At 50.1% G+C, this 16,435-nt stretch overlaps 1 protein-coding gene across 1 annotated transcript in view; it reads right to left on the minus strand.

The window, feature by feature from the left end:
- The window catches only part of LOC134983033 (uncharacterized), a 30,606-nt gene extending 15,815 nt beyond the window's left edge, over positions 1-14,791 (minus strand). The window contains exons 1-3 of the mRNA XM_063948728.1: positions 14,497-14,791; positions 12,297-12,434; positions 12,156-12,208 (exon numbers count right to left, since the gene is read on the minus strand). Of these exons, the coding sequence (XP_063804798.1) occupies positions 12,156-12,208; positions 12,297-12,434; positions 14,497-14,728 (423 nt within the window). The 5' untranslated portion in view covers positions 14,729-14,791. The remainder of the gene's footprint in view (positions 1-12,155; positions 12,209-12,296; positions 12,435-14,496) is intronic.
- Between the last annotated feature and the right edge of the window lie 1,644 nt (positions 14,792-16,435).

Consider the following 16,435-nt stretch of genomic DNA (forward strand, 5'->3'; position numbering starts at 1 on the left):
CTGTAGAGGCGCTGTTCTCCTCTGATAAAGCGAATGGTGAAACGTGCGTCAGGCTAGCTGCGCACTTTAGATAGTCACTGGATGCAAACGTATTACAATACACTATGGCCCTCATTCCGAGTTGTTCGCTCTGTATTTTTTATCGCATCGCAGCGATTTTCCGCTTAATGCGCATGCGCAATGTCCGCACTGCGACTGCGCCAAGTAAATTTGCTATGCAGTTAGGAATTTTACTCACGGCTTTTTCATCGTTCTGGTGATCGTAATGTGATTGACAGGAAATGGGTGTTACTGGGCGGAAACTGGCCGTTTTATGGGTGTGTGCGGAAAAACGCTACCGTTTCTGGGAAAAACGCGGGAGTGGCTGGAGAAACGGGGGAGTGTCTGGGCGAATGCTGGGTGTGTTTGTGACGTCAAACCAGGAACGACAAGCACTGAACTGATCGCAGATGCCGAGTAAGTCTGGAGCTACTCAGAAACTGCTAAGAGAGGTGTAATATTGCGAATACGTCGGTCGCAATTTTAAGAAGCTAAGATTCACTCCCAGTAGGCGGCGGCTTAGCGTGAGTAAATCTGCTAAAAGCAGCTTGCGAGCGAACAACTCAGAATGAGGGCCACTATGAACGTTTATTAGATCTATGTGTCCTAATCCCGGAAGGGCTTTGTTATACGATGTATCCAGGAGATTACAAATGATTCATTGAACCAGTGGAAGGGATCGCTGACAGCACCTCTACAGATCAGTGCCTTAAATATCTACTATAAAGTGATACTATGTGTTGTGAATTCAGAGAATATGAATAGAATAAGTGCTTACAGCACGTGCGGTGAGGTGTTTGCCCAGATATTTGTCCAGATCTGTGACTCATTTCCTAACGCTGTGTGACTCCGCCCAGCGCTATACACACAGTGACAGAGTCACAGATCTGGGAGAATATATAGAAGATAGTATCTGGACGAATATATGTTGGTTTTTCTCTGTGGATACAATATGGGATAGACAAATGATTATACACTAACACTACTATACCTACTAGATACAAGTGAATAGGACACTATTTTTATGACCTAATTTCTATATGAACTGATATACAATCAGAATACAATCCGGTGACATCTAGTGCGCAGAATATTTTTAATCACAATTTCTTCTCTTTTTTCACCAACTCTACTTTTTCTTAATATTCGCTGGTTTTACTGTATATTTCCTAATTAATATTTTACCAGTGCTATTAATAGTGCACCACTTCAGGGCAATCCGAATCTTTCTCTATTCTCTTAGTAAGTACATACCTTACCTGCGGTAGCACTCACCAAGTGTACTTAGTGAATATGATTTTCCTGGATATTAGTTTATTTCTCCAATATAAACACACCTGTGTGACGAGCGTCTACACAGCACCGCACTAACACAATGACAATTAAAAGGTTTGGAGCAGTTTTTAGAGAAAACTGCTCCAAGTGCCGTGTAATACATTCAGTGATACTAAAATAACGTGAAAGGGGAGTGAAAACAGAAAACCCCCTTTCTCACATTTAAAAAAAAAATAATGTTAATAAATAGGCCCCTTAGAGTTTATGATACTAATCGGAATTTCCATTTGCATCTAATATCATCCACTAATCGGAATTTCCATTTGCATCTAATATCATCCTGATACATTTGAGTGTAAGATAATGAAGAAAAAGTGATGTGATTATTGCAAGCTGTGTATCCTTCCTGTGTGGTGTGTGACACGCACGCTGTGTATCCTTCCTGTGTGGTGTGTGACACGCACGCTGTGTATCCTTCCTGTGTGGTGTGTGACACGCGCACTGTGTATCCTTCCTGTGTGGTGTGTGACACGCACGCTGTGTATCCTTCATGTGTGGTGTGTGACACGCACGCTGTGTATCCTTCCTGTGTGGTGTGTGACACGCACGCTGTGTATCCTTCCTGTGTGGTGTGTGACACGCACGCTGTGTATCCTTCCTGTGTGGTGTGTGACACGCGCACTGTGTATCCTTCCTGTGTGGTGTGTGACACGCACGCTGTGTATCCTTTCTTTGTGGTGTGTGACACGCACGCTATGTATCCTTCCTGTGTGGTGTGTGACACGCACGCTGTGTATCCTTTCTTTGTGGTGTGTGACACGCACGCTGTGTATCCTTCCTGTGTGGTGTGTGACACGCACGCTGTGTATCCTTCCTGTGTGGTGTGTGACACGCACGCTGTGTATCCTTTCTTTGTGGTGTGTGACACGTACTCTGTGTATCCTTTCTTTGTGGTGTGTGACACGCACGCTGTGTATCCTTCCTGTGTGGTGTGTGACACGCACTCTGTGTATCCTTCCTGTGTGGTGTGTGACACGCACGCTGTGTATCCTTCCTGTGTGGTGTGTGACACGCGCGCTGTGTATCCTTCCTGTGTGGTGTGTGACACGCGCGCTGTGTATCCTTCCTGTGTGGTGTGTGACACGCACGCTATGTATCCTTCCTGTGTGGTGTGTGACACGCACTCTGTGTATCCTTTCTTTGTGGTGTGTGACACGCGCGCTGTGTATCCTTTCTTTGTGGTGTGTGACACGCACGCTGTGTATCCTTCCTGTGTGGTGTGTGACACGCACTCTGTGTATCCTTCCTGTGTGGTGTGTGACACGTACGCTGTGTATCCTTCCTGTGTGGTGTGTGACACGCACGCTGTGTATCCTTACTGTGTGGTGTGCGACACGCGCGCTGTGTATCCTTCCTGTGTGGTGTGCGACACGCACGCTGTGTATTCTTCATGTGTGGTGTGTGACACGCACGCTATGTATCCTTCCTGTGTGGTGTGTGACACGCACTCTGTGTATCCTTCCTGTGTGGTGTGTGACACGCACGCTGTGTATTCTTCCTGTGTGGTGTGTGACACGCACGCTGTGTATCCTTCCTGTGTGGTGTGTGACACACGCGCTGTGTATCCTTCCTGTGTGGTGTGTGACACGCACGCTGTGTATCCTTCCTGTGTGGTGTGTGACACGCACGCTGTGTATCCTTCCTGTGTGGTGTGTGACACGCACGCTGTGTATCCTTCCTGTGTGGTGTGTGACACTCGCGCTGTGTATCCTTCCTGTGTGGTGTGTGACACGCACGCTGTGTATCCTTCCTGTGTGGTGTGTGACACGCACACTGTGTATCCTTCCTGTGTGGTGTGTGACACGCGCGCTGTGTATCCTTCCTGTGTGGTGTGTGACACGCGCGCTGTGTATCCTTCCTGTGTGGTGTGTGACACGCGCGCTGTGTATCCTTCCTGTGTGGTGTGTGACACGCACGCTGTGTATCCTTCCTGTGTGGTGTGTGACACGCACTCTGTGTATCCTTTCTGTGTGGTGTGTGACACGCACGCTGTGTATCCTTCCTGTGTGGTGTGTGACACGCACTCTGTGTATCCTTCCTGTGTGGTGTGTGACACGCACGCTGTGTATCCTTCCTGTGTGGTGTGTGACACGCACGCTGTGTATCCTTCCTGTGTGGTGTGTGACACGCACGCTGTGTATCCTTCCTGTGTGGTGTGTGACACGTACGCTGTGTATCCTTACTGTGTGGTGTGTGACACGCGCGCTGTGTATCCTTCCTGTGTGGTGTGCGACACGCACGCTGTGTATCCTTCCTGTGTGGTGTGACACGCACGCTGTGTATCCTTCCTGTGTGGTGTGTGACACGCACGCTATGTATCCTTCCTGTGTGGTGTGTGACACGCACTCTGTGTATTCTTCCTGTGTGGTGTGTGACACGCACGCTGTGTATCCTTCCTGTGTGGTGTGTGACACGCACGCTGTGTATCCTTCCTGTGTGGTGTGTGACACGCACGCTGTGTATCCTTCCTGTGTGGTGTGTGACACGCACACTGTGTATACTTCCTGTGTGGTGTGTGACACGCACGCTGTGTATCCTTCCTGTGTGGTGTGTGACACGCACGCTGTGTATCCTTCCTGTGTGGTGTGTGACACGCACGCTATGTATCCTTCCTGTGAGGTGTGTGACACGCACGCTGTGTATCCTTCCTGTGTGGTGTGTGACACGCACGCTGTGTATCCTTCCTGTGTGGTGTGTGACACGCACGCTGTGTATCCTTCCTGTGTGGTGTGTGACACGCGCGCTGTGTATCCTTCCTGTGTGGTGTGTGACACGCGCGCTGTGTATCCTTCCTGTGTGGTGTGTGACACGCACGCTGTGTATTCTTCCTGTGTGGTGTGTGACACGCACGCTGTGTATCCTTCCTGTGTGGTGTGTGACACGCACGCTGTGTATCCTTCCTGTGTGGTGTGTGACACGCACGCTGTGTATCCTTCCTGTGTGGTGTGTGACACGCACGCTGTGTATCCTTCCTGTGTGGTGTGTGACACGCACGCTGTGTATACTTCCTGTGTGGTGTGTGACACGCACGCTGTGTATCCTTCCTGTGTGGTGTGTGACACGCACGCTGTGTATCCTTCCTGTGTGGTGTGTGACACGCACGCTATGTATCCTTCCTGTGAGGTGTGTGACACGCACGCTGTGTATCCTTCCTGTGTGGTGTGTGACACGCACGCTGTGTATCCTTCCTGTGTGGTGTGTGACACGCACGCTGTGTATCCTTCCTGTGTGGTGTGTGACACGCGCGCTGTGTATCCTTCCTGTGTGGTGTGTGACACGCACGCTGTGTATCCTTCCTGTGTGGTGTGTGACACGCACGCTGTGTATTCTTCCTGTGTGGTGTGTGACATGCACGCTGTGTATCCTTCCTGTGTGGTGTGTGACACGCACGCTGTGTATCCTTCCTGTGTGGTGTGTGACACGCACGCTGTGTATCCTTCCTGTGTGGTGTGTGACACGTACGCTGTGTATCCTTACTGTGTGGTGTGTGACACGCGCGCTGTGTATCCTTCCTGTGTGGTGTGCGACACGCGCGCTGTGTATCCTTCCTGTGTGGTGTGACACGCACGCTGTGTATCCTTCCTGTGTGGTGTGTGACACGCACGCTATGTATCCTTCCTGTGTGGTGTGTGACACGCACTCTGTGTATTCTTCCTGTGTGGTGTGTGACACGCACGCTGTGTATCCTTCCTGTGTGGTGTGTGACACGCACGCTGTGTATCCTTCCTGTGTGGTGTGTGACACGCACGCTGTGTATCCTTCCTGTGTGGTGTGTGACACGCACGCTGTGTATCCTTCCTGTGTGGTGTGTGACACGCACTCTGTGTATTCTTCCTGTGTGGTGTGTGACACGCACGCTGTGTATCCTTCCTGTGTGGTGTGTGACACGCACGCTGTGTATCCTTCCTGTGTGGTGTGTGACACGCACACTGTGTATCCTTCCTGTGTGGTGTGTGACACGCACGCTGTGTATCCTTCCTGTGTGGTGTGTGACACGCACGCTGTGTATCCTTCCTGTGTGGTGTGTGACACGCACGCTGTGTATCCTTCCTGTGTGGTGTGTGACACGCACTCTGTGTATACTTCCTGTGTGGTGTGTGACACGCACGCTGTGTATCCTTCCTGTGTGGTGTGTGACACGCACGCTGTGTATCCTTCCTGTGTGGTGTGTGACACGCACGCTATGTATCCTTCCTGTGAGGTGTGTGACACGCACGCTGTGTATCCTTCCTGTGTGGTGTGTGACACGCACGCTGTGTATCCTTCCTGTGTGGTGTGTGACACGCACGCTGTGTATCCTTCCTGTGTGGTGTGTGACACGCGCGCTGTGTATCCTTCCTGTGTGGTGTGTGACACGCACGCTGTGTATCCTTCCTGTGTGGTGTGTGACACGCACGCTGTGTATTCTTCCTGTGTGGTGTGTGACATGCACGCTGTGTATCCTTCCTGTGTGGTGTGTGACACGCACGCTGTGTATTCTTCCTGTGTGGTGTGTGACACGCACGCTGTGTATCCTTCCTGTGTGGTGTGTGACACGCACGCTGTGTATCCTTCCTGTGTGGTGTGTGACACGCACGCTGTGTATCCTTCCTGTGTGGTGTGTGACACGTACGCTGTGTATCCTTACTGTGTGGTGTGTGACACGCGCGCTGTGTATCCTTCCTGTGTGGTGTGCGACACGCGCGCTGTGTATCCTTCCTGTGTGGTGTGACACGCACGCTGTGTATCCTTCCTGTGTGGTGTGTGACACGCACGCTATGTATCCTTCCTGTGTGGTGTGTGACACGCACTCTGTGTATTCTTCCTGTGTGGTGTGTGACACGCACGCTGTGTATCCTTCCTGTGTGGTGTGTGACACGCACGCTGTGTATCCTTCCTGTGTGGTGTGTGACACGCACACTGTGTATCCTTCCTGTGTGGTGTGTGACACGCACGCTGTGTATCCTTCCTGTGTGGTGTGTGACACGCACTCTGTGTATTCTTCCTGTGTGGTGTGTGACACGCACGCTGTGTATCCTTCCTGTGTGGTGTGTGACACGCACGCTGTGTATCCTTCCTGTGTGGTGTGTGACACGCACACTGTGTATCCTTCCTGTGTGGTGTGTGACACGCACGCTGTGTATCCTTCCTGTGTGGTGTGTGACACGCACGCTGTGTATTCTTCCTGAATGGTGTGTGACACGCGCGCTGTGTATCCTTCCTGTGTGGTGTGTGACACGCGCGCTGTGTATCCTTCCTGTGTGGTGTGTGACACGCGCGCTGTGTATCCTTCCTGTGTGGTGTGTGACACGCGCGCTGTGTATCCTTCCTGTGTGGTGTGTGACACGCACGCTGTGTATCCTTCCTGTGTGGTGTGTGACACGCGCGCTGTGTATCCTTCCTGTGTGGTGTGTGACACGCGCGCTGTGTATCCTTCCTGTGTGGTGTGTGACACGCACGCTGTGTATCCTTCCTGTGTGGTGTGTGACACGCGCGCTGTGTATCCTTCCTGTGTGGTGTGTGACACGCGCGCTGTGTATCCTTCCTGTGTGGTGTGTGACACGCGCGCTGTGTATCCTTCCTGTGTGGTGTGTGACACGCACTCTGTGAATACTTTCCGTGTGGTGTGTGACACGCGCGCTGTGTATCCTTCCTGTGTGGTGTGTGACACGCACGCTGTGTATCCTTCCTGTGTGGTGTGTGACACGCGCGCTGTGTATCCTTCCTGTGTGGTGTGTGACACGCGCGCTGTGTATCCTTCCTGTGTGGTGTGTGACACGCGCGCTGTGTATCCTTCCTGTGTGGTGTGTGACACGCACTCTGTGAATACTTCCTGTGTGGTGTGTGACACGTACTCTGTGAATACTTCCTGTGTGGTGTGTGACACGCACGCTGTGTATTCTTCCTGTGTGGTGTGTGACACGCACGCTGTGTATCCTTCCTGTGTGGTGTGTGACACGCGCGCTGTGTATCCTTCCTGTGTGGTGTGTGACACGCGCGCTGTGTATCATTCCTGTGTGGTGTGTGACACGCGCGCTGTGTATCCTTCCTGTGTGGTGTGTGACACGCACGCTGTGTATCCTTCCTGTGTGGTGTGTGACACGCACGCTGTGTATCCTTCCTGTGTGGTGTGTGACACGCGCGCTGTGTATCCTTCCTGTGTGGTGTGTGACACGCGCGCTGTGTATCCTTCCTGTGTGGTGTGTGACACGCGCGCTGTGTATCCTTCCTGTGTGGTGTGTGACACGCGCGCTGTGTATCCTTCCTGTGTGGTGTGTGACACGCGCGCTGTGTATCCTTCCTGTGTGGTGTGTGACACGCGCGCTGTGTATCCTTCCTGTGTGGTGTGTGACACGCGCGCTGTGTATCCTTCCTGTGTGGTGTGTGACACGCACGCTGTGTATCCTTCCTGTGTGGTGTGTGACACGCACGCTGTGTATCCTTCCTGTGTGGTGTGTGACACGCGCGCTGTGTATCCTTCCTGTGTGGTGTGTGACACGCACGCTGTGTATCCTTCCTGTGTGGTGTGTGACACGCGCGCTGTGTATCCTTCCTGTGTGGTGTGTGACACGCACGCTGTGTATCCTTCCTGTGTGGTGTGTGACACGCGCACTGTGTATCCTTCCTGTGTGGTGTGTGACACGCACGCTGTGTATCCTTCATGTGTGGTGTGTGACACGCACGCTGTGTATCCTTCCTGTGTGGTGTGTGACACGCACGCTGTGTATCCTTCCTGTGTGGTGTGTGACACGCACGCTGTGTATCCTTCCTGTGTGGTGTGTGACACGCGCGCTGTGTATCCTTCCTGTGTGGTGTGTGACACGCACGCTGTGTATCCTTCCTGTGTGGTGTGTGACACGCACGCTGTGTATCCTTCCTGTGTGGTGTGTGACACGCGCACTGTGTATCCTTCCTGTGTGGTGTGTGACACGCACGCTGTGTATCCTTCCTGTGTGGTGTGTGACACGCACGCTGTGTATCCTTCCTGTGTGGTGTGTGACACGCACGCTGTGTATCCTTCCTGTGTGGTGTGTGACACGCGCGCTGTGTATCCTTCCTGTGTGGTGTGTGACACGCACGCTGTGTATCCTTCCTGTGTGGTGTGTGACACGCACGCTGTGTATCCTTCCTGTGTGGTGTGTGACACGCGCACTGTGTATCCTTCCTGTGTGGTGTGTGACACGCACGCTGTGTATCCTTCCTGTGTGGTGTGTGACACGCACGCTGTGTATCCTTCCTGTGTGGTGTGTGACACGCACGCTGTGTATCCTTCCTGTGTGGTGTGTGACACGCGCACTGTGTATCCTTCCTGTGTGGTGTGTGACACGCACGCTGTGTATCCTTCCTGTGTGGTGTGTGACACGCACGCTGTGTATCCTTCCTGTGTGGTGTGTGACACGCGTACTGTGTATCCTTCCTGTGTGGTGTGTGACACGCGCGCTGTGTATCCTTCCTGTGTGGTGTGTGACACGCGCGCTGTGTATATCATCACTGGAATGACTGATGGCCAGGACACTACCACTGGTCTGATGCAGCACAACACAACAACACTGTAAGCATACCTCCAAACTTTTCCCTTCTCTAAAGAGGGACACACGCCCGGTGCTCCCGAAAAGGGGGTGTGGCCCAATAAAAGGGACGTGGCTTCACGGGAGGACCCATGATCGCAAGCCACGCCCCTGTTTTCGTCACTGAGGGGCATGCCCAGCGCTCTGTGAGCCGCTTCAATGCCCCCTCTCCCTCTGACTCCAGTGAATAGACGCTGTGCGCATGTGCACAGCGTCTATTCACCGCTGCTCTGCTAAGCAGGGCAGTGAGAGACAGATCCTCCCAACTGCCCCCCCCACCCCCCCCACCCACCGCGGGACACTGCGGCCCGCGGGTGGGACAGCGGGACAGTCCCCAAAAAACGTGACTGTCCCGTGAAAATCGGGACAGTTGGGAGGTATGCTGTAAGGGACTTGTGGTTGTTGTTATAATTATTAATACTGTAGCAGTGGACATATAGCAGCAGCGTATATCATCACTGGAATGACTGATGAACAGGACACTACCACTGGTCTGATGCAGCACCACACAGCACCACTTTATATAACTACACTGGATATATGGCAGCAGAGAACACCAACACTGTGACTGGCTGGACTGATGCAGCACAATACACTGACTAACCTGGACTGGACTGAGCAGCACAATACACTGACTACACTGGACTGGACTGAGCAGCACAATACACTGACTACACTGGACTGGACTGATGCAGCACAATACACTGACTACACTGGACTGGACTGATGCAGCACAATACACTGACTACACTGGACTGGACTGATGCAGCACAATACACTGACTACACTGGACTGGACTGATGCAGCACAATACACTGACTACACTGGACTGGACTGAGCAGCACAATACACTGACTACACTGGACTGGACTGATGCAGCACAATACACTGACTACACTGGACTGGACTGATGCAGCACAATACACTGACTACACTGGACTGGACTGATTCAGCACAATACACTGACTACACTGGACTGGACTGATGCAGCACAATACACTGACTAACCTGGACTGGACTGAGCAGCACAATACACTGACTAACCTGGACTGGACTGAGCAGCACAATACACTGACTACACTGGACTGGACTGAGCAGCACAATACACTGACTACACTGGACTGGACTGATGCAGCACAATACACTGACTACACTGGACTGGACTGATGCAGCACAATACACTGACTACACTGGACTGATGCAGCACAATACACTGACTACACTGGACTGGACTGATTCAGCACAATACACTGACTACACTGGACTGGACTGATGCAGCACAATACACTGACTACACTGGACTGGACTGAGCAGCACAATACACTGACTACACTGGACAGGACTGATGCAGCACAATACACTGACTACACTGGACTGGACTGATTCAGCACAATACACTGACTACACTGGACTGGACTGATGCAGCACAATACACTGACTACACTGTACTGGACTGAGCAGCACAATACACTGACTACACTGGACTGGACTGAGCAGCACAATACACTGACTACACTGGACTGGACTGATGCAGCACAATACACTGACTACACTGGACTGGACTGAGCAGCGCAATACACTGACTACACTCGACTGGACTGAGCAGCACAATACACTGACTACACTGGACCGGACTGATGCAGCACAATACACTGACTACACTGGACTGGACTGCACAACACAGCACTACTTTATACAGCTACACAGGATATATGGCAGCAGAGGACACCAACACTGTGACTGGCTGGACTGATGCAGCACAATACACTGACTACACTGGACTGGACTGAGCAGCACAATACACTGACTACACTGGACTGGACTGATGCAGCACAATACACTGACTACACTGGACTGGACTGATGCAGCACAATACACTGACTACACTGGACTGATGCAGCACAATACACTGACTACACTGGACTGGACTGATTCAGCACAATACACTGACTACACTGGACTGGACTGATGCAGCACAATACACTGACTACACTGGACTGGACTGAGCAGCACAATACACTGACTACACTGGACAGGACTGATGCAGCACAATACACTGACTACACTGGACTGGACTGATTCAGCACAATACACTGACTACACTGGACTGGACTGATGCAGCACAATACACTGACTACACTGTACTGGACTGAGCAGCACAATACACTGACTACACTGGACTGGACTGAGCAGCACAATACACTGACTACACTGGACTGGACTGATGCAGCACAATACACTGACTACACTGGACTGGACTGAGCAGCGCAATACACTGACTACACTCGACTGGACTGAGCAGCACAATACACTGACTACACTGGACCGGACTGATGCAGCACAATACACTGACTACACTGGACTGGACTGCACAACACAGCACTACTTTATACAGCTACACAGGATATATGGCAGCAGAGGACACCAACACTGTGACTGGCTGGACTGATGCAGCACAATACACTGACTACACTGGACTGGTCTGCACAACACAGCACTACTTTATACAGCTACACTGGCAGGAGAGGACACCAACACTGTGACTGGCTGGACTGATGCAGCACAATACACTGACTACACTGGACTGGACTGAGCAGCACAATACACTGACTACACTGGACTGAGCAGCACAATACACTGACTACACTGGACTGGACTGAGCAGCACAATACACTGACTACACTGGACTGGACTGAGCAGCACAATACACTGACTACACTGGACTGGACTGATGCAGCACAATACACTGACTACACTGGACTGGACTGAGCAGCACAATACACTGACTACACTGGACTGGACTGAGCAGCACAATACACTGACTACACTGGACTGGACTGAGCAGCACAATACACTGACTACACTGGACTGGACTGAGCAGCACAACACAGCACAAGACTCGTCACCCCACTTTCCTGCCAACACACAGACACTGAGCACTGAGGACACGTCATCTCACTACACTCTCTGAGACTGGAGTGAAAATGGCCGCGATGTGCGGCTCCTTATATGGAATCCAAATCCCGCAAGAATCCGACAGCGGGATGATGACATTTTCCCGCGTTCTGGATTCTGAGTCAGGCGGGAAAACCCGAGCCTGGCTCGGAGCCGAACTCGGAAGGAAAATTCCGGTAGGGTTCGGTTCTCTGAGAACCGAACCCGCTCATCTCTAGTTCTGACACATATTATCTGGGTTTATTCCTCTTCTCCTCAGTATCATCATCTTACACAGACCTGTCTGTCGCTCTCCCCTCTCACATCAGGAGACGTCTCCGGTGTCCTGCGTCCTGTGGGGACAGAGAACGCGATTATGGAGGCAAGACTTAGTTATCAGATCAGCGCAATTTGCGGAAACGATGAAAGTAGATTTCTCACCTTTTCTGGGTGAGTATTTCCAGCAGAGAAGAAGGACAGAGATCAACAGTGGGATGAGCAGTAGATACAGGTAATGGCGATGATGATGATGGTGAGGATGATGGGGATGAACTGCGGCTGTGGTCTGTCCTGCGGGAACTGGTAATGATAACACGGAATGTAATAATGATAGTGACAATGATATCATCACTATGGCAACGGAACCTTCACAGTTCCAGTCTCCTGTCGTTTCCCTATAAATATCCCGGAGCTATAATATATACTGCCTCATACAGTATGAGAGAGAGAGAGAGAGAGAGAGAGAGAGAGAGAGAGAGATGTATATTCCCACTTTATCCAGGGCCATATTATCTATAAGGCTGACTAGGCTGAAGCCTAGGGGCCCTGCAAGGTCTGAGGGCCACAGTATGAGGTGAGTAAAGTATAAACCCACTGATCTCAGTTACTGTAGGAGTATATGCAATGAAAGAAATTCTGATAACCACAATTTAGATGAACTGGACTAGTAATTACCAGTAATTTGCAAATGGCAGAGATTGTTTTTTAATTGAGCTTGGAAATCACAATTCATTTCTATTCTCCAGATACCAGTTCTAATTTGCTGAATATGCGATCTACAGGCCGCAAAACACAATGAGTGAAAACGAAGGCGCTGTAATAGAAGATATTGGTAACTTGGTGTTTTGAACAAAAAATCAATTCCTGAAGATACAACAAGTTTTACATTTCTTAGTCTATCCTTATTGCTCAGCGTGTACTTGGGAAGAGTGCTCTAGGATGTGTTCTGCTGTACTTTCCACTCTGTCTAACATTGCAGAAGTAATGGTTGGTGGTTTTGGACTTACGATGACATAATGATGATTGAAAACCTACTGTTTATGCTAGATTATGATCGGAGGTAATTACTGCCTAGGGGCTACAGCTCCCCAGTAAAAACTGCCCCCTCCAGTGATACCTCAGCATGTGTACTGGCTTCTTCTACTATTGACATGCTAGGCGGGCAGAACCAGAGGTAGGTGCTTTCTCCCCCCTGGGACTACCAGTTTGGACTGCGTTTAGCAGACAGAGATTCCTGTCACAGTCTGTCAGACTCAGAATTTGTTTGTGGACGCTAGAACCTTGACCACTGGGCACTTTAGATATAATCGTAATGAGATTTAGCTAAGTACATTAATGGCGCTGCTACAGGTGAAGACTCTAGGACCGAGGCAAGGCAGAAGCACACTGGAAACTGGATTGGAACCAGGACGGGCTGGGTGTCAAGCTGGTACCGACAAAGCTAGGTGCCGGACCGGAAACCAGCTACTCTGAATACTGGACTGGAAATGACTACACAGGATACCAGGCCGGTACTGGTAGTGCTTGTGACTGGGTATTGCTGGGTTCAGTTGTGCTACAAGGAAGGTTAAAGCTGGGCTTGGACTAGTAATGTAGTAGACTCAGGACACTTGAAGAATCAGTCTGAGTACCTAGTGCTTGTATCGTGGTAGGAAGCTGAGGAAATGTGCACACAATAATATGTGGTTGCTGCAGGAGCATGCTGGAGATATCAGGAAAACAGAACTGAGATGAGAATGTTATTTAGAATATATATATTCAGAAGAAGACTGGAACTTGCACACGAAGCAGATAGATCAGTTGCTTGCAGGAATCTGAGAGGTTAGAACGTAGCTGGTAATTAACAGATATGGCTGAACTCCAAAGAACTTGAAATCAGCAGGCAACGTACACTGGAGTTGGTTAGATGAAGCGCTCAGGTGGAAGCGCAATCTGGAGAGAGCAGTCACAGCAAAACTAAGATGCAGGCATATAAACGGAGCTGATGTATTCAGGAGCTGATTCCAGCAGAGCTGTTACCTGAGAGCACTGGAGATGATTGTAATTAGTGTAGTACAGCTGGAAGCAATACTGGCTTGAGACAAACAGGTCATATCTGTAGCTTGGATTACTGAGGATTATCTGAATAGATGCACTGGGGACACAGGAGAAAACAGTTGCTTGGAAGGCTTTAGCAGGCTGGTGCTTGCAGAAAGGGAAAGGTAAGAGTCATCACTGGTTTACAAGACAGCTAAAATTAATATTCCTCTCAGCAACATCCCCCAGTTCTCAGGTATTACATGACCAGGGGGAGCAGTTACTGAGTGACGATGAGGCTGGTGGGCCATTATCAACCAATGCACATAAATGGATAACTCCTTACCTCTGACCAGCAGATGTGTCCCATTTCCTTCATACAGGTTTAGATCGGAGTCCCGGCAGGAGCAGATATAGCGCCCGGTGTCGTTGGTGGTGACTGGGGAGATGACCAGAGAGCTGGGCATAACGGTGACTCTTGAACTATTGACCAGCGCAGTGGAATATTCGGATGTATTTATATGCCAGTAATGATGTAGAATCTTTATGTTTCCGGCACGTGTAATGTTACAGGACATCTGCGCGGTCTGACCCACCGACAGGACGAGATGCGGAGGGCCCTGCACCACAGAGACGGTAACTGCGCCTGTGGGGAGAGATCATAGCTTATACACATCGTTTATCTTCAGCTCAGATCATCTCCTATATAACACTGATAGTAGTCACGGGCACAAAGCACATCTCTCTCTTTCCAAGAGTCTCCTGTTCATCTACAAACAAAAATCTTTAGATGAGAACATTTATGCACAATAAAACCTGGAACAAAATGAATTTCTGTATTTTTACCGAGTGTCAGATTGGCCGCATTGTCCACGGTTTCTGTGCCGGACCTACAGTGTCAGCTTATACTACTGTATATGTGAGAGGTTTTGGTCTGAGGTGTGAAGGGGTCGGTATAACCCCAGAGGCTGACCGCTGTCTTCAGTGTATTTATTGCACCCACTTGTGATATTGATGTTGTTGACTGGATTTATTTAGCGCCTGTAATAGCGCTGTGATTGCCTACAGCAGGCATGTCCAAACTGCGGCCCTCCAGCTGTTGTGAAACTACATATCCCAGCATGCCCTGACACAGTTTTGCTGTCAGAGAATGCTAAAGCTGTGTCAGGGCATGCTGGGATGTGTAGTTTCTCAACAGCTGGAGGGCCGCAGTTTGGGCATGCCTGGCCTACAGCCTAGGAGAGTTTACAGCCCTCATGTACCGGGCACTGTGGGGGTCTTTCAAGCCTCTGTCAGTGGAATTGTTCCTCCCATGGTGGGATTTACCACTGAGTTCCTTCTTCTGCAACGTTACACTGTTATCTCTACATGTTACATTATATGATATAAGTGCAGCTATTGCATCATAACAGTGCTGAGAGAACTCACTACTCCCACCTTGTCAGTCTTCTAGAGGTGTAATACATGGTAACACTTGGAGGGTGGATTAACCATTCTCCTATTAATATACTATATATGCGAATAGACTTATTCCAGTGGCACCAGTAGGCACGATCCTTCAGCTAAAAACTGTTTGTAACCCCTTTACTGCTGGTTCAGGAATCTCAGGATTCTCTGCCTCTGTCTCCCTTTCTACCCTGACTGCATGTCCCTAGATGGCACAGGATTATGAGTGGAGTCAATGGTGCAGGATTATGAGTGGAGTCAATGGTGCAGGATTATCGGACTAGAACCAATGGTGCAGGATTATTAGAGTGGAGTGAATGGTGCAGGATTATTAGAGTGGAGTCAATGGCGCAGGATTATCAGACTAGAACCAATGGTGCAGGATTATTAGAGTGGAGTCAATGGTGCAGGATTATCGGACTGGAACCAATGGCGCAGGATTATTAGAGTGGAGTCAATGGCGCAGGATTATCAGACTAGAACCAATGGTGCAGGATTATTAGAGTGGAGTGAATGGTGCAGGATTATCGGACTGGAACCAATGGCGCAGGATTATTAGAGTGGAGTCAATGGTAAAGGATTATCAGACTAGAACCAATGGTGCAGGATTATTAGAGTGGAGGGAATGGTGCAGGATTATTAGAGTGGAGTCAATGGTACAGGATTATCAAACTAGAACCAATGGTGCAGGATTATTAGAGTGGAGTCAATGGTGCAGGATTATCAAACTAGAACCAATGGTGCAGGATTATTAGAGTGTAGTCAACGGTGCAGGATTATCAAACTAGAACCAATGGTGCAGGATTATTAGAGTGGAGTCAATGGCGCAGGATTATTAG

This window comes from Pseudophryne corroboree (assembly GCF_028390025.1).
Source record: "Pseudophryne corroboree isolate aPseCor3 chromosome 2 unlocalized genomic scaffold, aPseCor3.hap2 SUPER_2_unloc_1, whole genome shotgun sequence".
In the NCBI taxonomy this organism is placed as follows: Eukaryota; Metazoa; Chordata; class Amphibia; order Anura; family Myobatrachidae; genus Pseudophryne; species Pseudophryne corroboree.